Raw genomic sequence first — 26,462 nt, 5'->3', positions numbered from 1 at the left:
GAAAGTCTTCCCCACCGAGACTGGATGTCGTAATTCTCTTTCATGTGTCATAACCGCCCCCTTGAAGATTTATACGTGTGGCAACTCTTTTTTTAATGTTTGGATTTTTTCTTTTTTATTAGTGTTTAATTACATAAGTAATACACTGAATCTATTCTTCTTGAAAAATTAGAACATTAGCGATAAAGCTAAAATACCCTTTTACCTCCACTACCCCCTCAACAAACCTAGCCCCATCCCCGCTTCCCCAAAATAGCTACTGCTAGAAATTTGAAATATTTTCTAAGTAATATTTATTTTGGGTGTGTTTTAGCACTCATTCTTCTTAATGAGTGAAATTTTGTTATAATTAGTACTATCATTTTGCTGCTTCAAGTTAGGTGCTTACACCCAAGAAAATCCTATTTAGGAAAAAAGAGTAGAAGGATGTATACCTAAATATTAATATGATATCTGGTAAGATTATAGATGATTTTTGTTGAAATAATTTTAAGTTTATGATATGTGAATTATATCTCACTAAAGCTGCTATTAAAAATAGATATGCAGGGGCTGGCCACATGGCTGAGTGGTTAAGTTCGCACGCTCTGGTTCAGCGGCCTGGGGTTCATCAGTTTGGATCCTGGCTGTGGACCTGGCACTGCTCATCAGGCCATGCTGTGGCTGTGTCCCACATAGAAGAACTAGAATGACCTACAACTAGGATATACAACTATGTGTTGGGGCTTTGGGGAGAAAAAAAGAAAATACATCTGTAAAAATAATTTTAAGTACTTTTCTAAAAAGTCTGCAATCAAATGTGTTTCTTCTACAAATCAAAAAGTACTCAAAGTAAACAAAAAATAATCTCTGAGAATTACCCCTCTTCCCCATCTACCCCTCCCCATCATTATTTTAAGTGATACTCCTTCCCTTTATAAACTACCTTATAAACAATGAATTAAAAGAGTAAAATACGATGTGTTGAGAATTTTGTCATACAATTAAGTGTTTGCATGCGTAATTCCAAATGCAAATACTAAGCAAGATGTTGAAAAATTTGCAAAAATCCAGTCTCAAACAAAATATAGTACATAGGCATGAAGATATGTGTTACTTACATTAATTTTCAGTTAGTAACTTGAGTTTCTGAAAGTCATAAACAACTGTACAATTTTTGACATTTATTTTTTAAATGCTTTTTTGGCATATAATTTATGTAACATAATAGTAACGTTTCAAGTATGAAATTCCAAGTTCTTAGCATATTTGCAGAGTTATATAACCATAATTGTGATCTAATGTTAGGATATTTTTCCATCACTGCAGAAGAAAGTTCATTCCATTTACATTCACTCTCTATCTCCCTTATGACCCCAGTTCTAGATAACTGTCAATCTGTTTTTTGTCTGTATATGAGCCTTTTATGGAAATTTCTTGTAAGTAGAATCATAAATGATGTCGTCTTTTGGGTCTGGTTTCTTTCACTAGATTAATAATTTTAGTTCCATCCCTGTTGTATAATGCATCCTTACTTCATGCCTTTTCATTGGTGAATAGTATTCTGTTGTATAGATATACACATTATTTTTTCTTCCACTGGTTGATGGATATTTAGGGTGCATCTATTTTTGGCTGTTATATGTAGGTTTGTTACGAGCATTCACATATGAGTCTTTGGCCATATATTTTCATTTTTTTGCTGTATACCTAGGAGTGAAATAGATTCTGAATCATATGGTAATTCCATGTATAACATTTTAAAGAAATGCCATTTTTTTACAAAGTGGCTGCAAGATTTTACACTCCTACCTGCAATGTATGAAGTTTCCATATTCTACACACCTTTGCCTGCACTTGTTGTTTGTCAACCTATATGCCCGTTGATGGATGAATAGATAAAGAAAATGTGATCTGTGTAGCTGTCTAAATGGAATATTATTCAGGCATAAAGACATCCTTCAATTTTGACAACATGAGTGAACCTGGAGGACATCATGCTAAGTGAAATAAGCTAGACATAGAAAGACAAATATTGTATGTTCTTTCTTATATGTGGGACCTTAAAAATTAGAACTCGGAAAAGCTGAAAGGAGAATGGAGGTTGCCAGGAGCTGGGGTTGTGAAATGGGGAGAAGTTTGTCACTGGGGACGAACTTTTGGCTCTAAGATGAGTAAGTTTTAGAAAATTTAATGTACAGCATGATGGCTGTAGTTAATAATACTGTATTATGTACTTTAAATTTGCTAATAGTAGATTTTAAATGTTCTCGCCACAAAAAAATAGTAATTGTGAGGTAATTGTTAGCTTGATTGTGGTAATCACTTTACAATATATAGGTATATCACACCATCACATTGTACACCTTAAATATATGCAGTTTTTGTCATGCCTCAATAAAGCTGAAAAATTAATTTACATATCAATATTAATACAGAAATCGTTTGTAGTAAATCAAGGGGTGAGTGGGGCATGAAGAAATAGTAATAAAGTGTGTACTTCTGTTTCAGATTCATTATTAAGAGGAAGAAAGACCTAGGCATAAACTAGAGAAAAATTGGTTCAGACAAGACTTTTGTTTCAAGAATGAAGAGATTGAATGAATTTAAGGGCATAGATGGGGAAGTGATGGAGAGGTTGCTGGTAAAGGACATTCAGTTTATAATTAGTAAAATCTCTTTGAGAGAGCAGGAGAGAGAGAGATACATTTGCAGAAATCTGCTTATCCAGGGTAAGAGGTGAACTTTGAGTGTTATCAGGTGAGAGATCACTGGTGGGTAGATATTCAGGGATATTTGTGAGTTTCATGGCAGTGAGCTGAAATCTGTCTTCAAATTGTCTAATTCATCTTTGTAGTAGGATATGGTCCCAGTTGTAGAAACTGAAGGAAAAGGTGAGAATTTGTGGGACTCATAAGGCCTGGGGAAGATCTGAATATTTATGAATCATAGAAAAATGATTTAATTATCAGAGTATAGTAGGATATGAGTTATTTATAAAAAGCCATTGGGAGGGGCCAGCCCAGTGGCACAGTGGTTAAGTTTGCACGTTCTGCTTCGGTGGCCTGGGGCTCGCCGGTTTGGATCCTGGGTGCGGACATGGCACCCAAGTCATGCTGTGGTAGGCGTCCCACATTTAAAGTAGAGGAAGATGGGCACGGATGTTAGCTAGAGCCAGTCTTCGTCAGCAAAAAGAGGAGGAGTGGCAGCAGATGTTAGCTCAGATCTAATCTTCCTCGAAAAAACAAAACAAAACAAAAAAATGAGAGTTGAGACAGTACTGATTATGCAGAAATACAAAGGAATATAAGAAAACACTTGGGGGGAGCCGAGGCAACAGGGGGTTAGTGTGGGTGTTCCAGCACCCAGCCTCATTCCTCCAACCTCCTCCTCCTGCCAGTAAAAGAAAAAAAAAAAAATAGAAAAGAAAATACTATAAAGTACATGCTCCCCAAATTATATAACCTAGATGAAATGGATAAATTCCTAGAAAAACAAATTACTAAAACTGATTCAAGAAGAAATAGAAAGAAGACATTGAAAGATTGAACAGACCTATAAAAAGCAGAGATTGAATCAGTTAAAAAAAAAGGGGGGGGGGGCGCTTCCAAGAAAGAGAAGTCCAGGACCAGATGACTTCACTGGTGAATCCTACCGAACATTTTTTTTTTTTTTTTAAAGATTTTATTTTTTCCTTTTTCTCCCCAAAGCCCCCCGGTACATAGTTGTGTATTCTTCGTTGTGGGTTCTTCTAGTTGTGGCACGTGGGACGCTGCCTCAGCGTGGTCTGATGAGCAGTGCCATGTCCGTGCCCAGGATTCGAACTAATGAAACACTGGGCCGCCTGCTGCGGAGTGCGCGAACTTAACCACTCGGCCACGGGGCCAGCCCCCCTACCGAACATTTAAAGAAGAATTAACACCCATCCTTCCCAAACTATTCCAATAATAGAATACAACGCTTTCCAACTCATTCTATGAGGGCAGAATTACTTTGATACCAAAGCTACATCACAAGCAAAGAAAATTACCAACAAATATCCTTAACATCCCTTATGAATATAGATGCAAAAACCTTTAACAAAATACTAGCATAATCAACAAATATTAAAAGGATTATACACCATGAACAAGTGGGATTTATCACAAGAATGCAAAGGTGGCTCAATATACAAAAATTAATGTAATACACCACATTGATAGAATGAAGTGGAAAAACCACACAGTCATCTGAATTGACACAGGAAAAGCATTTGACAAAACCCGCCAACCTTTCATAATAAAAGTACTCAGAAAATTAGGAATAGACGGGAACTTCTACAACATGATAAAGGCCATAAGAAAACCCATAACTAACAACATAATCAACGGTGAAAAACTAAAAACTTTCCCCCTTAAGATCAGGAACAAGATAAGGATGCCTGCTTTTACTCCTTTAATTCAACAATTCCAGAACTGGAAATTCTAGTGAGACCAATTAAGCAAGAAAAGGAAATAAAACACATCCAAATTGGAAAGGAGGAAGTAAAACTTTTTCAATATGCACATGATATTCTATTTTACAGAAAATCGCAAACTATCCACAGGAAAACTAGTACAGTTAATAAAGAATTCAGTAAAGTTTCAGGGTATAAGATCAAGACACAGAAATCAGCTGTGTTTCTATAACCAGCAATGAACAATCACAAAAGGAAATAGCATCCAAAGAATACCTAGAAATAAATTTAACTAAGAAGTGAATGATTTGTATACGAAAACTACATTGCTGCAAGAAATTAAAGACCTAAATAAATGGAAAGACATCCAGTGTTCATTGATTGGAAGAATTAATGTTGTCAAAGCGATCATTAAAAGAACAAAGTTGAAGGACTCATGTCCAAGCCCGTTCACAGCAGCACTGTTCACAACAGCTAAAAGGTGGAAACAGCCCAAATGTCCATCAATGATGGATAAACAAATTGTTGGTTATACATACACCAGAACAGTATCCAGCCATAAAAAGGAATGAAGTACACGATACATGGATGAATCTTGAAAACATCATGCTAAGTGAAAGAAGACAGACACCAAAGGTCCTATATTGCATGATTCTGTTGATATAAAATTTCCAGGATAGATAAATCCATAGAGACAGAAGGCAGATTAGTATTCGCCAGGGGCTGAGGGGAGAGGGTATTGGGGAGAAACTGTTTAATGAGTAAGGGGTTTTACTTTTGAATGATGGAAAATGTTTTAGAACTAGATAGAGGCGATAGTTGCACAACATTGTAACTGTAAATGGTACTGCATTAATTTAAAATAGTTAATTTTACGTTATGTAAATTTTACCTCAAATTATTTCAAAAAAGATTTAGGAGTGGTGTTCCCTGTGTTAGGATGGAATGGACTTTAAGAAGCAGGTGGAGCCGAACACTGTAAAGACAGGTTGGCACCCAGCCTGAGCACTAATCCCTCAATTGCTTTGAGTGCTAATGGATAACTCGTAGCTGCCCTTTCCCCCCAGAATTGCCCTCCCTAAAACAGGAGCCAGTTTGCCCTGGAGGCTACAAACCGCCCCCTCTACCTACTTCTTCTCTAACACTTGGCTGACTTGCACAAAAAGCCCCTGGTCTCAAAGTGGGACCCACTCTGTGGCACAGTCTGCCCTCAGAGCTCCCCTGGGCAGGGGAAGGGAGACTGAAGCCTCCAGCTGAGACCATAACCTTGTTAACTTCCCGCCTCCTGCTCGCTCCTGCTCCACTCACTCACTCTCCTGAGAGAACCGCCCCACTGAGTCATCGGAACAAGAATTGCCTTCTCAGGCTCTGCTTCTAGGGAACCTAATGCAAAAGGTTCATGTAAACCAATACTGATGGTGAATTTATGGCATTTGAATTATATCTCAATAAAGCCATTATATAAAAACACATTATTTATAATAACTAAAGGCTTATTTTTTGGTGAGGAAGACTGGCCCTGAGCTAACATCTAAAGGGTTATTTTCTTACTGTTGTTTTTAAAAGCCTACCTCACCAGGGTAATGCACTCCTGAAAACCCCTGGTCACTTTAAATCTCTTAAGGTGAAATTTTAAGTATCAGTATTTAAAGGGGAAAATCATTTGTTCTCAACTCTCAAATCAATCCATTTTTTTTTTTAGTCAGGAAGATTGGCCCTGAGCTAACATCTGTTGCCAATCTTCCTCTTTTTGCTTGAGGAAGATTGTCACTAACATCTGTGCTAATCATCCTCTACTTTGTATGTGGGACATCACCACAGCATGGCTTGATGAGCAATGTGTAGGTCCACACCCGGGATCCAAACCCACAAACCCCAGGCTGCCAAAGTGGAGTGTGTGAACTTAACCACTATGCCACCATGCTGGCGCTCCCCCCCCCCCATTTTTTTAACATCCAATTCCACTGAAATGGTCTCTGTTACAGTAAATCAAGAGTCAACCTGGGTTACTCTTGCATGACAGATCCAGACAGTCACCCCCATTCATGTAGTTGATGACCTACAAGTTCTTTGGTGGCTTTTTGCTCAGTGAAATCCACACCCACAAAGCGTGCACATATACTCAAAGTTTATGTAATTCAACCTTTACTGTAAAAAAGAAAACAGAAAAAATATAAACAATGGAAATGATGCACAAGATGGTCATAAAAACAACAGCAGACCACAAGTACTAGCGAGAAGTGGAAAAGGCGGCAGTGTGTCCATCTGCAGCCCTCGCCATGGAGGAGGCACGATGTCCACACTGGTCCTCAAAAGAGGAGGGAAAGCCTCACATGCTGAAATAGGGCTTTTAAAGGAAGCTGTTCTTAATTTCTTCCAACCAAATGGGTGTGCCTTGTTATATGGCTGTACTGACCCTGGTGTTAGTGACAGTGATGTCTGTGTACTGTGAGGATGGCTAGATCTGTAACCTGCTTTCACTTGTGTGCCTGTGGCTGCAGCCTCACTGTTCACCAACATACTGGCTGCACCTGGACGAGCTCCTTCCGCTCAACCCTTTTTTAAAAAAAAAAAAGCTGGTTGGGGACTAAAGAAGAAAAAGAATGGGAGACCATGTGAAAAAAGGATGGAGGCCTCCCCAATTCCACAGGGGTGGGAACAGGGGTGGTTCAGGATTAGAAGTCATTCCCTTAGTGGAAATGCGGTGAGTAAACCCTGAGGTCAGTTTTGGGAATTAAAACAAACACCTAAATTTCCTTTTATTTAAGACACACACAAAGCATGTTCCCTGATTCTCTTCACTGTCCGATCCTGGGAAGACGGGTATGCTGCTGATCCCTAATTCCGCTTCAGGGTGTGCTGTGGAACTCTTAGACCGTCGAGGTACTTGCTGGTGCTGACCCCATCCCTGTCCCTGGCGACAGCGGTGGAGGGGTATCATGGGCCATGGAAGTGGCGGAGGCAAACAGGATGGGTGGGTTTGCAGGAAGTAGAGTGGGGGATGGCCTGGAAGAGTTCCTCAGGTCCGAGCTAGAGGGTTGGGGGAGGGAGGGGTATTCTGAAAGCTCTCCCCCTACCCAACAAGTTGGCCCTGGAGAGAGGCCTCCTTCTCTGACTCAGGAAGCAGATGGGCTCTCGACACTGCCACGCTGCTCTTGCTCCGACACATTCTCCTCCTTCTGCTCCAAGTCAAAGTTCTGTGAACAAGGTTGCAGGTGAGGCCTGGCCCTGAATTTGCCCAACTCCCTGATACTCCCAGGGGCGGTGCGCATAATGACCATGTACAGCCTGCAAAGGCAGGCAAGAGCCACTCTACTGGGTTATATTCCACACCCCTCTGACGAGAAGCCGTTTTCTCTATCCCATCTGACATTTGGGCCTGACCCACCTCAAGCTCCTGCAAAACCTCGTCCATGAAGTCCCGGGAGTTCTGTTTGTAAGACACAGCTAATCGAATTGCATCATTGAAGAGCTGGGGGAGGTGGTAGGAAGGAAAACATGGCAGTGGGTACTGCTTCCCTGTACTTGGCCTGCACTGTACCCAGAGGCCCAATCCTAAGTCCACGCAACACTCCACCCCTAAAATCAGCAAGGTCACCCCTCAAGTCACCTCCTCATCACCCTGATGCATGAACTTTTTCCTCACGAAGCCCAGGCCCATCACCTCCTCCACTAACACTTACATGCCCACTCACGGTCCCCACAACAATCCCCATCCTCTCCAGCATCCCTGCAGACAGCCCTTCTCTTCGCAGCGTCCCCAGTCACTTCACCAACCTGCCCTTCCCTGACCTCACTAGAATGACCTGCAGTCTACCATTACCTTCACGACGTTGGTACCATCGGCAGCCGAGACAAAATACAGGGGCAGGGAGAACTTCCTGGCAAAATTGAAGCTTTTTTGGGTCATCTTTATGTCTGCTGTAGAGAGAAGGCAGGACATTGGCCTGTCCATTAAGGGAGAGGGTTTTGCAGGGTAGGTCACAGGAAGCCCCCATTTCAGAAACTGGGATGAGCAGGGACAGTCAGGGGATGTGCCCTGAAAGAGTTCATTTAATGGGGATCTGTGCCTTGGGAAGAGGGCAGGTTGGCTCAGTTGACATTTTTACTGGGAAGGGAAGTGATGGCAAGCAACCAAAGGCTTTATCTTGGGAAGGAGGATGGAAAGGTTTGTTGCCCCAGGAAAGGAGGAGGAAGCGTGTGGTGGTGGGTCCCCCATGAAGTGCTGACGCCCACCATCAATTTTATTGGCCACCACGATGCATGGGACCTCTGGCCTGAACTCTCGAAGCTCCGCATACCAGGTGCTTAGGTTCTTATAGGTGATTTTCCTTTGCACATCAAACACCTGCAAAGAGCAGAGAAGGAAGGCAGCTCAGGTGTGCCGTCGTATCTGCAGGCCACCCCCAGGTGACTCGCACAGACAGCTGAGCATGGGCATGTGCCACAGGTTTGCGATCCTGGACTGGACACCTGCTCTGAGCTGCAGCCCCTGACAGCAAAGCTGTGCCCGTCACAGGGAAGTCCTCTAGAACTCCAGATCCAAAAGTGTTAAAATATTTATTCATGTTTTTGTTATCTTGTCACCTAAGCTTATTTACCCATTTTAACAAAGTTGCATAATTTTACTAATCAGTATAGTCTGTTACAAATTGTGAAGTTTTTTTCCTAGTCTATTCTTAATTGCTTAAGCTTTGTTTTAAAATTCCTTTGTAATAATTTTAAATACTAGAATTTTCCTTGTTACTATTGACTTCCTTTTAATTTTAAGCTTTTGTTTAATTTCCTATTCATTTTGTATTTTTTTTTACTTTTTATTAGGATTATGCTAGTTTATAACCTTGTAAAATTTCAGTTGTACACTATTGTTTGTCAGTCATGTTGTAGGTGCACCCCTTCATGCTTTGTGCCCACTCCTCACGCCCCCTTTCCCCTGGTAACCACTAATCTGTTCTCTTTGTCTACATGTTTAACTTCCACATATGAGTGGAGTCATACAGAGATTGTCTTTCTCTATCTGGCTTATTTCACTTAACATGATACCCTCAAGGTCCATCCATGTTATTGTGAATGGGACGATTTTATCCCTTTTTATGGCTGAGTAGTATTCCATTCTATTTATATACCATATCTTCTTTATCCCATCATCAGTTGATGGGCACTTAAGTTGCTTCCACATCTTGGCTATTGTAAATAATGCTGCAATGAACATAGGGTGCATGGAACTCTTGGAATTGCTGACTTCAAGTTCTTAGGATAGATACTCAGTAATGGGATGGCTGGGTCATAGGGTATTTCTATTTTTAATTTTTTGAGAAATCTCCATACTGCTTTCCATAGTGGCTGTACCAGTTTCCATTCATTTTGTGTTTTAAACTTTTTAAAAGTAATTTTTATCTGTTATTTTGTAGCTTATCATACTTTTATTAACTTCCTATAATTTATAGCTTTTACCTATTTTAAAGTATCAACAAGAAGCATGAGCACATGGACTTCTCTAAGGGCAGGGAGGCCAGCAATCCTAAGACACTTCAAGTTGCTCCTTCCTCCCTTGCAGGGATCCTTCAAGCCCCTCACGGGAGCTCCTCAGAAGCCAGCCTCCTGCTTCCAAGCCGTCCTCCAGAAGACTCAGAGGCCCAAACTGCCCAGCACAACAGTGGACTGAGATGAACAGCCCTGAAACCCCCTGGAGCGGCTGATCTCACTTCTCAACCACCCAGTCCTTCATGGGAGCGGCATGGACCACACCCAGGGCCAGGGGCTGCCCCACGTGGTGGTGGGCATGGGTCAGCAGCCTTCACACCCCGAGGCAGCAGGAGGTCCACCTGAGAAGCTCTTCCATGCTACTCCCCAGGCCCCATTTCAGCAAATGACCATGCTGTCTTCAATTCCCAGGAAGATTTCTCATAAAGCACGCTTGTAGTGGAACTTCTGGAACCTGCTTCACACCAGGCTGCCTCCCATGATCACCATCAAACAGTCCCCTTTTGTCTAGGTTTGGGTTCCTGAGCTTCCTCTCCTTGTTTTGAGAGCTGAGGAGGAGCTGGCTGGGACGAGGAGCATCCCCATCAGGGTTTCAAGGGGGAAAGTGGAACCCCGGCTCCCTTTGCGACTATCAGATCCCCACCTGGTCATCAGAAGGTGAGTGCCTTCTACCTGCCAGGCTGCATGCAGGAGGCTGGGGCTGGTGCTAGGCACCTACTGACACAGGCATGCAGGGATGCTGGCAGGAGAAACACCCCTGGGCCTCTGAAAAGGGTCCAAAAGGGGCCAATGGAGATGTGTCCGAGGCAGGAGGAGGTCATTCCCAGAGATAAAAGAGAGGTGAGCTCAAAGCACCAAGTGCCAGTGCAGAACGGAAACAGAAACAGCTGGGACCCACCCTCCCCAGTCTCAAGGGTCAGAGATGTTGACTATGCAAGACTTCAAGTACGACTTTGGACACTACCCTGTTACCCTCTTTTGTTTTGTCCCCTTACAGGTACTAGTATTAAAATTTTGGAAAATCCCAAGGGCTCTTGTGCTTAAAGGACAGTAGGGCCCGAGGATGGAGCCAGGGAGTTCATAGGCAGGAGGTCCTAGGGACACAGGTTTACACAGCTTGCCTCCTTTCTTGGTCCTTCCCATGGCTGAGTTTCAGGCCCTCTTATGGGACTTACTACCCCCGGCTACTTGGGTGGACCCCTGAGGACTGTGTTCCAGACAGCAAAGTGAGAGCTGGGAGGGAAAAGAGGGGCTGGTTTGGGAAGGTAAGTTCCTTGGGAACCGCAGAGTCCACTCAGCGCGTGTCCGCCCCTAGAGAGCAGCACCAGGTGACGTCTGAGGACAGCCTTGGGAGCTTGTCTGAGTAGCTGGGCTCCATCACGGAGGGACTGTTTGCTTCTCCTTTTTTTGTGTGAGGAAGATTGGCCCTGAGCTAACATCTGTGCCAGTCTTCCTCTCTTTTGTATGTGGGTTGCTGCCGCGACGTGGCTGACAAGTGGTACAGGTCCATGACCAGGATCCAAACCCGCAAACCCAGGCCACTAAAGCAGAGTGTGCCGAACTCAACCACCAGGACACGGAGCTGGCCCACCGTGTTTGCCTCTTAGATGCTCTGTCTCACGTTGGAGCCCTGAACTTGCCCCTCCCCTAGCATGGTGGCTCTTCTCCCATCCCCGCCTGAAGAGGAGTGCACCTGGCAAGCTCTCACTCAGAACCTCCAGGGAGCACGTACATTCTGAAGGGTCCCCAGGCTGCGCCGGTCCCCTCTCCCCAAGCACCCAGCCCCGGTGGGGAGGGCTCAGTGGGGCTAAGCCCCTCACCCCCTCACCCCTTAGGCCAGACCTGCCCAGCTTCTGTCCACCTCCAGGCTGGCCTCCTACCATGATGCAGGCGTGGGCCTTGTGGTAGTAGGAGGCGTGCATGCTCTGGAACCGCTCCTGGCCTGCTGTGTCCCAAAAGTCTGCAATAAGAACACAGCTCTGACTGACAGGGGCTGGAGGGCGGAGACCTGGGCGCCCTAAGCACCTCTGTGCAGGTCTCTGAGTGCAGAAACAACACACACGTGGGGAGGATGGGCGGAATGGAGACCACGCAGCTCGCACGTGTGTGTCATTAGGACACGATCACCTTGGTGTGTGAGAGGCGTTGTGTATGCCCGTGGGCGTGGGTGAGAGGGAGACACAGGCCCAGGGCCAAGAGGAAGAAGAATGCAGGCAGGAAGCCCGAAGAGGGAGAAGGTAGGTGCCCCCCTTGCCTCCACCCACAAGATACAGGACCCTCCAATGTCAAAACTGGGCAGACTTTCCGAGAGTGGTGAGAGCAGATGGACACAGGCAGGATGTGTGGCCTGGCCAAGGGGAAGGCTGTGACCTTGCGGAAAGTCAAAACCCCGAGGAAGATAATACTCAGATCACATTTGTATTTTTTTACACTGGCTAAATGAGAACACCGGGTCCAAGTGCTGCCTCCCGCCCTCCCTGGCCCCCTGATTCTCAGGGTCTTCCCTGCCTGGGGTCTCATTTCCTCCCTGCTTTACTCTCTCTCAGGGACCTTCTCTCCCCTCCCCCTCCCCTCTCCTCCCCCCTTGAGAGTCGGCTGGCTCGGCCCCGTGCTGCTCACCCACAAGGACAGTCTTGCCGTCCACAGTGGCCGTGTGTTTGTACAGGGTCAGGGCGTACGTGGACAGCTGCTGCGGCTGACTGCATTCAGGTTAAGCAGCAAACAGGAATAAAAGGGAGGTGAGGAAGGTGCTTGGGGGGGCACTTGTGTGATGGAACAGGCCCTCTCTCCTTTGCTTCCTGGAGTTAGGTTTTAAATTGAATGAATGCTGCAGATAGAGGATCAGCTTCAAATATTGCTGGCACAATGGAAAGGCGAGGGCGGGAGAAGCTGTGTGTGTCCCGGTCATCTGAGTCCAAGGGGAAACATGGAACGGCATTTTACAGAGCAGCTGTCATGAACGGCATCAGGTAGTTGGAAAATGCAACCGTGGATGCGCCAGCTCCTTAATGGACGGGCTCCTGCAGGCCAGAGGGGAAACCCAGCCATAGGCAGCAACATGACCGTTCCAGGGAAAGAAGCCTCGACAAGCTGCTTATGAACTGTAGTTTGCCTGTATGTGAAACCCTAACAAAAAGCCCAGGGAATAATACTTCCTAAAGCTGCAAGACACTGGTGGTTTAACCAGCAAAGCCGGACGAAGCAGGTGGGAGGGTGCAAAGGAGCACCTGGTAGAAGGTGAAGCAAGACACACACAGACTCCACCTTGGTGGCTGGGGCCCAGGGCAGGGGCAGCAGGCTCCAGGCGCTTCTCACCCATGGTCCTCAGTGCATTCCCCAGTAAGATTTTTAAAACCATCCTAGTTGTCAGGGAGGGTCTCACTCCAAACCCACACAACGTGACAATTCATGGGAGGAGGGAGAGGCTGGCAGCTCATATCTTACAAAGTTCAGTCATACTGGAGAATTTTTAAATATTAGAAAGCCCAAGTTTTGAGGTCAGGGAGCTCAAGTGAATTGCCCAAGGCCAGAGCTACTCAGAAGAGGTGGGGCTTGAGTCTAGGCATTTGACCAGGAGCTACTAGCCATTCTACTTGCCCTCCTAATACAACGCCAATCCAAATGAGTGAGCTCCAGAACATGCTGCATCGATGATGTGCAATGCCACGTGGGTCAGTCGGCAAGAAACCAGCCTGAATGGAACCGGTGCATTCACTCACCTATCTCTCCTCCCTTGACCACTGGAGCAAAGGGGTGGGCAGTGGGGTTGAGTTGGCATGAGGGTGGGAAGGGCCACAGGAACAAGGAGCATTTCAAACCTTGAAGGATACAATCCATCCATGAGAAATCTCTCCATAAGTCTGTAAGGAGAGTGTGCAAGGTGGTCAGACATGTCCCCCGAACTCTCCTCCTTGCCCTGCTGCATGACCCCAGGGTTGACAACCTGGGAGCCACCTGTGGCTTCCCAACTCCCATTTATTCCACAGCCACACGGCTTCCTCTGAAGGACAATGCCCAGGAACTGCCCACCCTCTCTGCTCCTGACAGCCCTTACGTTCCCGGCCCCTCGCTGTAATAACGGCCCACAGCTGCTTTCCCTGCATGCTAGGACCCCGTCTTAATCCTTTTTGGGTACCACAGCAGCTGATCACCAATACCAGTTGAAGAAATAAAGGCCTGCCTCCAGGGTAGACCATGTGTCTACACTGGAGAAGTCTGTGTGAACCATAAGCTCAACAGATCTGAGAGTGAGTTTGTTCAACCCACTAACCCTGCCCCTGCCTGTAAATTATCTATTTAGCACATCACCTGACTCTCCAAGCCTGGAACCTAGGAATCACCAGACTAACCCTCATAACAAACAGCTCACGTTGCCCTAAGTGCACACACCAGCCCAAGTGAGGCTCTCAGATCCGTTATTTTCACCTCTTCACACTGTTGAAAGCACAACTACCCTCGCTTTATGCACAGCAAACCGAGGCCAGGGAGGCTGTGCCCTCTGCCTGAAAGTCAGTTCCCCAATATTCTGCAGGTCCTTCAGGGTTTTGCTCAAACATCACCTGAGCAATGAGACCCTCCCGGATTATCTTATTTATAGCAGGCAAGTCTGTCTCAACTTGTACTTGATCTCTGCCCTGCCATGTGACAGCAACTGAAATATTAAGTATTTTACTTAATGTCTCTCTCCCTCAACTGGAATGAAATGCCCCTGAAAGCAGTTTTTGATTTTTAATCTACTGCTGCATCCTCAGTGCCTAGGACAAAAAACATTCAGACTATAACTACCATCCAAACACCACGCAAAACTGGAGCCCACCTTTCCCCCCATCAGCAAAGGGTGAGTGGGGGGCCTAGACTTCCACCATTTTGAGACTGTAAGGAGGGGCCCCCACAACGTTCCCAAGCTGGGTTGGTGTCAAAGAAGGCCAATTCCCTACCAGATGGTAATGGGGCTCCCTCTCCCCATAGCATCAGTGGAGAGCACAGGCGCCTGGACTTCACACCCACCAGCAGCTGGGGGAGTGGTGGGCGTGGGTGGTGTGCAGCCTCTCCCCTTTCTGCAGAAGCAGTGCCACAAGAAGCCAGCTAAGACAGAAGGTTTACATAAGATCCAGTCTCATAACATGATATTCAAAATGTCCAAGTTTCAACTGAAAATCATTCATCATACCCAGAACCAAGAAGATCTCAAACTAAATGAAAAAAGACGATCAACAGATGCCAACCCTGTGATGATACAGATGTTAAAGGTATCTGACAAAGCTTTTAAAGCAGTTGTCATAAAAATGCACCAATGAGCAAGTACAGGTATGCTTGAAATAACTGAAAATACAGAAAGTCTCAGCAACAGACTACTTTTCAGCATATAAATGGAAGATGTAAAGAAGAACCCAATGGCTATTTTAGGACATTTGGAAAATACAATAACCAAAATGAAAAACTCACTGGATGGGCTCCTAGCAGGATGGAAAGAACAAAGGAAAGAACCACTGAACTTTAAAACAGAACAAAAGAAATCACCCGAGACAAATACTAGTAAGAGAACAGACTGGAAAAAAATGAACAGAGCCTCAGGGATTTGAAGGACTATATGATGAAATTCATGTAGGGAAAAGAGAGGAAAAAGAGGACCAGGCTGAAACAATAGACGAAATAATGCCTGAAAACTTCCTAAATTTGGAAAAAGACATAAAAACCTGTAGAGTGAAGAAGCTGAACAAAACTCAAAGGATAAATCCAAAGAAATGGACCCCAAGACAGCACAGTAAAACTCCTGAAATCAAAAGACAAAGAAAAAAGCCTTGAAAGCAGTGAGAGAGATGACACGGTCCCTATATGGGAAACCATTCGAAGGGCAGAGGGTTTCTCATCAGAAACCATGGGACCAGACGAAGTGGCACATTACTTCTCAAGTGCTGAAAGAAAAGAACTGTCAGTCCAGATCCTAAATCCAGTGAAAATATCCCTCAAGAGTGAAGGGGAAATCAAGATGTTCTTATATGAAGGAAAATGAAAAGAATCTGTTTCCAGCAGACCTATCCTGAAAAATGGCTAAAGAATGGCAAACAGAAAGAAAACAATAAAGAAGGAATCTTGGGGTATCAAGAAGGAAGAAAGAACAGAGTAAGAAAAAAATATTGGTAAGTGCAATAGACTTTCTTCCCCTGAGTTTTTTTTTTTTTTTTTAAAGATTTTATTTTTTCCTTTTTATCCCCAAAGCCCCCCGGTACATAGTTGTGTATTCTTCGTTGTGGGTTCTTCTAGTTGTGGCAAGTGGGACGCTGCCTCAGCGTGGTCTGATGAGCAGTGCCATGTCCGCGCCCAGGATTCAAACCAACAAAACACTGGGCCGCCTGCAGCGGAGCGCGCAAACTCAACCACTGGGCCACGGGGCCAGCCCCTCCCCTGAGTTTTTAAAATTATTTTCCATGGTCAAAGCACAAGTTATAACAACAGATGACGGAGTTCTCAGTGTATGTAGAGAAAATACTTAAGACAATTAAACAGGGGAGGGTAAAGGGACATAAAGGGAAACAAGGCGTTTACACTTCACTCTCACTGGTAGACTGCAAATTTACGTATATACAAGATAACTTAGAACCACCACTACAAAAGCTACAGAGAGATACACCCAACAACACTACAGATAAATCAGAACAGAATGTTTAAAAATGTTCAAGCAACCCACAGGGAGGCAGGAAAAAACAAAAAGAAAAAAGGAAAAAGAAAAAAACTAAACTGGCAGAGCTGCGCCGTAGCCAATCTAGAGTCACAGCTATTGCTGTTGCTCATGGCAGCTGAGCCTGTCAGATCCCCACAAACACTGAGCAGGCGAGCCCTGAGCTGCTGCCGCAAGGGGACTGACAGGGCTGGGTTCCTGAGAGCCTCTACCCACATTTTTACTGCTGATTCATTAACACTGACCTTATACTGATGCCCAGGCACAGTCACTCCTGCCTGAAGCAGCTTACGGAACATCCATATTTCTCAGGAAGGCACATCGCAGCCTTCTACAAACCACAATACCACAAACAACTCTACACACAGAAATTTGACAACTTAGACAAAATGGACCAATTCCTTAAAAGCATAAACTACCAACTCACCTAGTATGAAACAGATCCCTTGAATAGCCTATAACTATAAATCTCTAGGCCCAGATGGTCTCAGGGGAGAATTCTACCAAACGTGCAAAGAATTAATATCAATTCTGCACAATCTCTTCCAGAAAACAGAAGAGGAGGGAACACTTCCCAGTTCATTTTATGAGGTCATTTTACCCTGATACCAAAACCAGTTAAAGACAGTACAGGGGCTGGCCTGGTGGCACCGCAGTTAAGTTTGCACGTTCTCCTTTGGCAGCCTGGGGTTCGCTGGTTCAGATCCTGGGTGCAGCCCTACACACCGCTTGTCAAGCCATGCTGTGGCAGACGTCCCACATATAAAGTAGAGGAAGATGGGCACGAATGTTAGCTCAGGGCCAGTCTTCCTTGGCAAAAAAGAGGAGGATTGGCAGCAGATGTTAGCTCAGGGCCAGCCTTCCTCAGCAAAAAAGAGGAGGATTGGTGGCAGATGTTAGCTCAGGGCTAATCTTCCTCAAAAAAAAAAAAAAAAAAAAGACAGTACAAAAATACCCCAAAAACATCAGATCAATATCCTTCATGAATATAGACATGTCATTAACAAAATATTAGCAAAGAGAATTCAGCAATATATCAAAGAAGTTACACACCCTGAGTAAGTATGATTTATTTCATGGATGCAAGCCTAGTTCAATATTTGAAAATCAATCAATGTAATCTACCATATTACCTGGCTGAAGAAGCAAAATCACATGATCGTATCAATCAGTGCAGAAAGTGCATCTGAAAAAATGCAACACCCATTCATGATAAAAAAAAGTCTCCAAAAAAGAGGCATAGTTTGGAACTTCCTAACCTTAATGAAGAGCTCTAGAAAAACTTACAATTAATGCATACTCAATGGGGAAACACTGAATGTGATCCCTCTAAACTCATGAACAAGGCAAAGATGTCTACGCTCACTTCTTGGTTTTAACCAGTGTAATAAGGCAAGAAAAGGAAATAAAAAGCACATGACTCAGAAAAGAATACAACTGTCCCTATTTCCAAATGCCATGATGGTACACAGAGAAAATACTAGGGAATCTACAAAAAAGACTCCTAGAACTAATAAGTAAGTTCAGCAAGGTCATAGGATACAAAGTCAATGTACAAAGATCAACTGTGCTTCCATACACTTGCAATGCAAACATATATACAGAAATTTAAAATGTGATACCATTTATAAATGCTCAAGAAACCAAAAAATGAAATACCTAGGTGTAAACCTAACAAAACATTTATAGAACCGGTATACTGAAAACTACAAAATAACCGATGAAAAGAAATCAAAGATGATCTAAATAAATGGAGAGACACACAATGTTTAGGAATTGGAAAGCTCAGTATAAAAAGATGCCAATTCTCCCAAAATTGATATGTGGGCCTACTAAAATCCCAGCAAGATGTTTTATAGGTATAGGCAAGATTTTCTAAATTTATATAGACAGGCAAAGGAATTACAAGAGCTAAAACAATTTTGAAAAAGAAAAAAGTGGAAGGAATCTGTCTACTTGATTTCAAGACTTATTATACAGCCACAGTGATAAAGACTGTGTGGTCCTGGCAGAGGGACAGACACAGAGATCAATGAAACAAAAGGAAGAACCAGAAAGAGTCCCACAGAAGCACTGCCAACTGGTCTGTTTACAAATGTCCAAAAGCAATTCACTGGAGGAATGAAAGCCTTTTCAACAAATGATGCTGGACCAATTGAATACTGTATCTATTAGCAAAAAAAAACAAAAGCAAAACCAAACAAAGAAACAACCTTTGCCCCAAACCCTCACGCTTTAAATAAAAGTTAATTCAAAATTTATCACAAACTTAAACGTAAAATCTAAAACTATAAGACTTTTAGAAGAAAACATAGGAAAAAATCTTTGGGACCTAGGGCTTGGTGGAGACCAAAGGCCATGATCAATAAAAGGGGGAAAAAAATGGCGAATTGGACTTCATGAGAATTAAAACCTTTTGTCTGTGAAAGACTCTATTATAAGAGAATGAAAAGATAAGCTACAGAATTGGAGAAAACGTTTGCAAACCACACATCCAACAGAGACTAGTACCTAGAATAAAAAAGAACTGTCGAAACTCAGTTAAAAAAATCTGGGGCTGGCCTGGTGGTGCAGCTGTTAAGTGTGCACGTTCCGCTTCGGCAGCCCCAGGTTCACCGGTTCGGATCCCGGGTGTGGACATGGCACCGCTTGGCAAGCCATGCTGTGGCAGGCACCCCACATATAAAGTAGAAGAAGATGGGCACGGATGTTAGCTCAGGGCTAGTCTTCCTCAGCAAAAAGAGGAGGATTGGCAGCAGTTAGCACAGGACTAATCTTCCTCAAAAAAAAAAACAAAACACACATTAACAATAGAGTGAAAAGCCACAGAGTGAAAGGTCAAGAAGGTATAATGAAGTCTCTATGAGTCAATAATAAAAAAAAAACAATCCAATAAAAATAAACAGACATTTCACAAAAGAGGAGCTCCACATGGCCAATAAGCACTAATAAGTGCAAAGGTGCTCAATATAATCAGGCATCAGTGAAATGCAAAATTAAGTCACTATAGAAACTCTTAAATATATCTCTCTCTCTATACGTGAATGATCAACACTGATAATTGCGTTGTTCAAAGCTTTATCACCTTACAACTTTTTTCCCTGACTGATGTATTGATTATTGGGAGGAATATCCATTCAGAATGTGGTCAGTGATCCAGTTAAAAAATTAGACTTGGCAAGGTTGTAAACTATCATCAACTCAATAAAAAAAAAAAAAATTAGACTTGGCTACTCTTCCGCTCAAACCATCCAATGGTTTCCCATTTCTTTCAGATCAAAGCCTCCTCAGATCCCCAGCCCCACCACTGACTTCCACTTCCTCTTCTCTTCTCTCCCGTTCTCTTTCCGTTGCTCCCTCTGTTCCAGCCACCAGTCACTTCCTCTCGTTGACATGCACCTCCCCCAGATACCTGCATGGCTCGTTCCCTGGCCTCCTTCAGGTCGTTGCTGTACGTCCACTGTACACACAGGCCTGCCCTAACCAGTCTCTCTACACTGCAGCTGTGCTTTCCCCACCTTTGTGAGGGCACTCCTTATCTGTCAGTTTAATACACTCTAGCCATGATTTTACACTTTTGAGATTTAAACTGTAGCTTCCATTGTAAAAGGGGGGGAGATTTCATTTGTAACTAAAAAGAAATAGCACCCACATTATACAGAAAATACACTACTTTCTTAGATGGACGTAGAAAACCACACAGTGAAAGTACTCCAGCCACAGAGGGTAAGAAAAGGACCTGTGCTTGGAACACTGTCTGGAGAGATCATGTGCTCAGGGAGTAGAGGAGGAACAGCTGATTGACACTCGTCTCATCACAGCAGGAGCAGTGAAAGGTGCAAACAAAGGCCAAGAAGGGTTTTCTTAAGGAAAGGTTGGCCTCTGGAAGACACGACAACAGGAGAGACAAATTCCCTCCCAACTTCCTGTGGCTTAGTGGACAGCCAGCTCGGCAGGCCTGAGTTCAAAAGCAGAGCGGATGCACCCTCTGGAGGCCCCAGGAAGCTCCCACTGCTACACAGTCACATGGATGGTCCTTGCCATCCTTTCCCAAAAGTATTTAGAGTATTACAGGTGCTGGATCCCTGTCTAGAGGACCTTTTCACAAGGCATCCAGCCCATCTACTCCTGGCCTCAGGGATAACAAGAGCTTGGGACATGGGGCATGCTGTGTATTCTCTGCCTATAATTTCCCCCGGTCAACTTGAGTTTGTACTTACACCATGCAGCCTGAGCAGGTATGTGCCTTTGCCCAATGATAGACAATTATTAAGGGGAAAACGAGACCCTAAAGGCCCAGTTAGACAGCTATAAAAGAAAAAAGGCAATGCATCTGGACTGAACTACACTCAAACAGGGAATCAGAAAAGGCCTTGTCTTGTTATTAGGCAGAAAGAACATTTGAGGTCCAAAGAAATTATTAAGAAGAAAAGCAAGGGCTGGGAGAGCCTCAGACGACTCCCCAGGGGAAGATGCCTTCTGGATTTGCAGAGAGAAGGCGCAGTAAGAGCATGGGTGCCTCTCAGACTGCCAGCAGCCACAGTGGTACTGAAAACATGAAGCAAACGCTTGGGTGTAAGTGGGGACTCAGGGAGGGGCTCTTACCCATCACCCAGAACAGGGTTTGACCCTAGTCGCGCTCAGCACTTGTCAAGTGGACATCCTTTAAAGGGGAGCCAGGCAGGACACTGAGATCATGAGCTGGCTGGGTTGGATGCGGGTGTCAGCGGAGGACATCTCCCTGCAGCAGCACCCAGCTCAGGAAGGTGGCGCATGCAGGAGGGAAGGAAAGGCCCCCAGGAGGCAGTGCCTGGGTCTGAGGATACCCGCTCACACGCAGTGGAGGGGCCCACCCTCAACGGAGGCTTGGGATCCAGAAACAGGCCCAAAGAGGAAACAGGATCGAGCGCAGGCACCTGCTGCATGAGGAAAGAAGGCAGCTCCAAGGAGGTCTCGGGAGCGGGGCGGCCGCTCCTCCCACTTTCCAGGCCGTGCCAGGTGGCACCACCTCCCAGACGCTATCGAGAGGAGGCTGTGCACAGATGCCCTCCAGCTACAATGAATGCAGGGGTTAATCCACCTCTTCACAGTTTTCTCCCAACTGAGTTTAGATTCACAAGTTGGAGATATTGAAAACGGTCATAGAATTCTTGAGTCCCAGTGCAACTGAACCAACATTTCTCACCTGCTCGCCTTCCCTCAGATACACCGTGTTTTCATCATGGTCTTTGTCTCTGGGACAATGTTTTCCCTGAGATACTGTTAGGTGCTGGGGACTGGCTTGTTTTCCAAATGTCGTAGCTATAGAGGCCAATGCTCTGGTAATCGCTGACGTCCTGTTAACTGCCTGGATTCTTATTTTCTGCTGTTTTAAGTGAGGCTTATAAGAGACTGGCATTGAACCTGGGGGTTGGGTAGCCACCTTGGATCTCACACCAAGCTACATTCTCCAACGTCTCTGTCAGGTATTAAGCTGACAGTTTGCTCTCACCTGCCTGCCATTCCTGTTCTCTGTTTGTTGGTTCTAAACTTGGGTGGGGAAAAAGGGGGTGTTATTTACTGAGCAATCTCCCCAAACTACAACACTCTCCCTCACCTTTACTGTATAGGCATGCTCTTGAGGATGGTCAAAGCAACTGTAAAATACTAACCCAGAGCTGCACTGTGAGCGCTGGGGTGGGGCAGAGAGAGAATGTGAATTCATGAAGATAACCTAAAACCTAGCAAAGCCCCTGGAGAATTATTCACAGCCACCTGAGTCCAAGAATATGTTAGTAAAAGATGAAGCTGGAAAACAAGGTGGATCTGGAACACCTGGGAGATAAGACTAAACCAGACATCTGGTCGGGGCAAGTCTACCCCCATCCTGTGAAGGCAGAAATGGAAGTGTGCCCACAGCAGCCCACAGGTGAGAAACAGGATCACACCTTGTGGACACAAGATGCCAGCACTGCGGGCCTCCCTTCAGCTCTCCAGGGTGGCAGCTCCACACCTGTGCACACAGGCACTGAAGTCAGAAGAACACACCAATCTCTATGCTGATTACAGTCAGCTGTCATTTCTATCAGCTCTTCTCAGTCTCAGTCAGCTCCTCCAAGAAAGCATCTTTAGCACCTGTATTCAACCTGTCACTGGTCGGGCTAGGCACACCTCTCACACTTTCCCCTCTCCATTCCCACTGTTTCCACCTCGCAATCCTTCAGCCCACACACCATATACTGGCATACCCCAGCTCTCACCTCCTCACCTTGGACTGCTTCATCAGTCTCTAGGGTAACCACACCTTCTGCCAGGACTCATGGAAAAAGCCCACCTTCCTCAGTCCTTATGCCTTGCCTGCCGCCCAACACGCACAGCTGCCAATGTGATCCCCCTCGTTCCCCCATGCACACCTGGGCTCCAGCCAAGACTACTCCCTTACCACTTCCATAGAAGCCACGCTCCTGAGCCTCTGGAGGGCTATTTTCTAATAACCCAGACTTGCTCTGGGCCTGGTCTTTCTTCCCTAATCTCCCAACATACTTGGACTTGCCCACGGCGCTGTCCCCCAGGCAGATGATCTTCACGTTGTCCTCAGCATCGTATTTCTCTTGGTCCAGCTCACAGGGTTTGGCTCTGTCCCCGGCCATTGGCTCCTGGCTGTAGAAAGGGGCTCAGTCCAGGGGAGGGGGGTCTTATCACTGTCTGGGAAGATCAAGAGGCTGTTGTTAAAGAGATGTTAAGTCCCCCAACCAAATCTACTTTTCCTCTTCCTGGACAGAGGAGACAACGAGCTGATGAGAGAGGGGCCCAAGAACACGCTTGCATCTTTCTCTATTCCCCATCGGCCTGGCTGCCACTTGCTGAACTGTGGGGTTGTCATCTTGGCCACACCAAGATCCTCTTAGGGTGGTTTACCGTATGTCAGCTCTGCAGCTATGCTCAGGGCCACACCTCCCACTCCCACCTGGAGGGGACAGTATTCTAAAGCCACACCGAAGCCACAGTTCAACAGTTACAAGTTTTACATACAAAGTTTCCTCACTTATAAAACAGGGCCCACATCACAGGACACTGGCAAACGGACGCTCGCTCGTCACCGACTAACTGGCCTCACCGGCACTCCCGACCCTCCGCCCCGCGCCTCTCCCCTCCCCTCGCTGGAAAGCCCCGCCCGGGCGCTCTCTTCCGCTCCACGCGGGTGTCGGGGGCCTAACGCGTCTGGGGACCACCTGCACCGCCCCCGCTTGACCCCACCGCCCGTCCTTTCCGCTACCGGGCCCTCCGTCCGCCCAGGGCCCCCGCCGGTCTCGGACTGCGGCGCCCCACGCCGACCCGCCGCGCAGGCGGCCCGGGCGAGGCCGGAGAGACCAGGGACGCCGCAGGCCGCCCGTCCCGCCTGTCCCGCCCAGACCCGCCCGGACCCGGCGGCCCGGCTCCCGCGGCGCGGCGCTCCGCTTCCGGCTCTGCCCGCGTCCTCGCAGCTGCTACGCAACCGCGCAAGGACCCCGAGCAGGGCTGCCGGCGCCGGCCTGAAGGACCCCGCCGGGGCGCGGGCTGGCTAGCGCGTTGCCGGGCAGGAGCACCGCTGGGCAGCGCGCGTTTGGTCGGGGCTGGCTCGGGGGCTTCCAGTCTGGGGTAGGCTCGCGTCTGGGGACCGAGCTGGGCCTCCAGCGGCCCGAGTCTGGTCTGGGTGATGTGGGCTCCGCGAGCTGAGGAGTCGAAAGAAAGATTTCTTGGACTCTGAAGGTCTGGCAGTAGTGCTCTTTTATTCAGAGAATAGTGTGGGAAATGTCGATGAAAATAATCCGTAACCAATCTATAAATGAAAATTTGGGAGAGTTTATTCTGAGCTACAATCTGAGGACCATGGCCTGGGGCCTTTCTTACCAAAGGAAGAAGGGGCACCGAAGAAGTGGGGTGCACAGAGTGGTTATATACCCCCAAACAGGGTGTTTCACATGTCATTGAAATGTCCCTCCCACAATAGTCACAAGATTGCCCTGTCGGCACAGCGTTTGATGGACACAGCAGGCAGTGGTCTGCTATCTCAGAGGGCATAGCAGGAGGCAAGAGCTGGGTGGTCACAGGTGAGCGCAGCAATCAGTTCGTAGCCTAAGGAAAGACGCTTAATCCTTAAGGAAATGCCAAGGGAAGTTGCACCTTTATCTCAAGGGCCTTTGTTCTTGCCATAAGGAATCTCTAAAGCAGATGTACAATGCCTCGGTCAGCCTCTTTTGGAAAGACAAGGTCAGGCCGAATTAGGTTTACACCAAATGGCTTCCTCATATACTCCAATATAGCCTATTATCTGCCATATTTATTTGTCAAACAGCATGGGGACAAGACCCAAGGGCAGGAGGAGTTGCTGCCAGCATGGGTTGAGGGTAGGGCTAAATTTAAGGCCTAGGTATGTGAGTTATCTCTGTACAAGACAAAGGAAAGAATATGTAAAAAGAGTTGTTAAAATGGTATCAGTGCAGGTGGGGTCTGGTTATGGGGTGGTCCTATAACTTTTAGATAAGAATCAGACTGGATTAAGTCAGGACATCCTATGCTTCCCGGAGGATGTTGGGGGGGGGGGGGGGGGGGGGGGGGGCGAGGGGGGGTCAGTCAGCTACATGAGGTTACCAGACAAGCATGATAAACAAGACTTAAGTCCTTGCTGTCCCCATTAAGAGTTTCTAGAGATAAGGTCATCCCCCCTTCCTCCTGGTGCAGAGAGGGAGACAGCCCCACAGATGGAGACTTCCTTCACAAATGCAAACGTCTCTTAACAAAGGGCAAGCAAATTCTACTTTTCAGAGTCTGCAGCTTTTAAAAGTAACCAGCCCCAGATAATCCTCATCATGGGGAGCAGCAGGCCAGCGTAGTCTGCAAGGGCCCTCGGCTCGGGGGTCTGTCCTCCTGATATGGAATCTGAAGTGGGTTCGCTGGCTCCGTGCACAGCAAGCCAATCTCTGTCACCAGATGTGGTGGAAGAAAGTAGGACTTTATTGTTGCACAGCACCGAGCAAGGAGAGAGGGCAGCTAAGAAGCCCCAAACTCCCCAAGAAGCTACAAGCAAGGGTATTTATTTGGGGTTTTAGGTAAGGGAGGGGGAACATTTAGCATTGCCGGCTGGTGTTTTCCCACCAGCCTGTGGTTGGCTTCGAGAAGCTGCTTGCAGGGAGAGGGGAATGGTAAGACAGGAAGATTGCAGGTAGGAATCCTTGGCTGTCTTGCCTTCATGATGGATGGTGGATTCTGGCATCAGGGAGCCGAGGAATTGAGGTCTGGGAAGCCTCAGCTTTCTGACACTCTCTAGATAATACTTTCCCTGTGGTAGACTGCAAGGATGCATGATTAGCTACAACTGTAGTGTGAGCCCAGCGGCAGCCCACCGGGGCTTTAACAACTTGCAACTTCTATTTGGTTGTAAAACCCGGGAGTCAAAGGTTAAAGAGACAGATGGTTACATATGAGTAGCTGGAGAAGCAGGGAACCAGAATGAATGGTTTTGGTTTTAACCCCATATATGGGGTTAGAGTTAGGGTTAAGGGTTTAGGGTTTAGGGTAAGGGTTTAGTGTTTAGGGTTAGGGTTAGGGGGTTACGGTTAGGGCGTCAGGGTCAGGGTCAGGGTTTAGGGTTAGGGTTAGGGGGTCAGGGTCAGGGTTTAGGGTTAGGGTCAGGGTCAGGGCCAGGGTCAGGGTTTAGGGTTAGGGTCAGGGTCAGGGCCAGGGTTTAGGGTTAGGGTTAGGGTTAGGGCTAGGGCTAGGCCTAGGGCAAGGGCTAGGTCTAGGGTTAGGGTTAGGGCTACAGGGTTAGGGTTAGGGTTAGGGTTAGTGTTTGGGTTAGGGGTTAGTGTTACGGTTAGGGTTAGGGGTTAGGGGTTAGGGTTAGGGTTAGGGTTAGGGTTTAGGGTT

General features: G+C 46.2%; 2 protein-coding genes across 11 annotated transcripts in view; one reads left to right on the top strand and one right to left on the bottom strand.

Annotated features, from left to right (window-relative positions):
- The window catches only part of TMEM19 (transmembrane protein 19), a 32,015-nt gene extending 20,329 nt beyond the window's left edge, over nt 1-11,686 (top strand). Inside the window, exon 6 of one of the 3 annotated variants that reach the window (XM_046639531.1) lies at nt 9,972-11,686. In XM_046639531.1, coding sequence (XP_046495487.1) covers nt 9,972-10,084 — 113 coding nt within the window. In that variant the 3' untranslated portion in view covers nt 10,085-11,686. The remainder of the gene's footprint in view (nt 1-9,971) is intronic. The other 2 variants (XM_046639540.1, XM_046639522.1) reach the window with 2 other exon arrangements.
- RABL2A (RAB, member of RAS oncogene family like 2A) lies at nt 6,528-24,070 on the bottom strand. Of its 8 annotated transcripts, none has more exons than XM_046639601.1 (9): nt 23,981-24,070; nt 23,100-23,257; nt 13,729-13,758; nt 12,518-12,597; nt 11,779-11,858; nt 8,651-8,762; nt 8,238-8,335; nt 7,803-7,886; nt 6,528-7,611 (listed from the first exon to the last, which is right to left on the bottom strand). In XM_046639601.1, the coding sequence occupies exons 2-9, from the start codon at nt 23,204-23,206 to the stop codon at nt 7,531-7,533; spliced, it is 672 nt and encodes a 223-aa protein (XP_046495557.1). In that variant the 5' UTR covers nt 23,207-23,257; nt 23,981-24,070; the 3' UTR covers nt 6,528-7,530. The 8 variants fall into 8 exon arrangements, with proteins under 8 accessions (XP_046495557.1, XP_046495575.1, XP_046495567.1 ...); XM_046639619.1 differs by having other exon boundaries at nt 23,100-23,261; nt 23,981-23,999; XM_046639611.1 differs by lacking the exon at nt 23,981-24,070 and adding an exon at nt 23,814-23,950.
- Between the last annotated feature and the right edge of the window lie 2,392 nt (nt 24,071-26,462).

The sequence above is a fragment of the Equus quagga genome, chromosome 1 (genome assembly GCF_021613505.1).
Source record: "Equus quagga isolate Etosha38 chromosome 1, UCLA_HA_Equagga_1.0, whole genome shotgun sequence".
In the NCBI taxonomy this organism is placed as follows: domain Eukaryota; kingdom Metazoa; phylum Chordata; class Mammalia; order Perissodactyla; family Equidae; genus Equus; species Equus quagga.
This window is presented reverse-complemented; position numbering and strand designations above follow the sequence as displayed.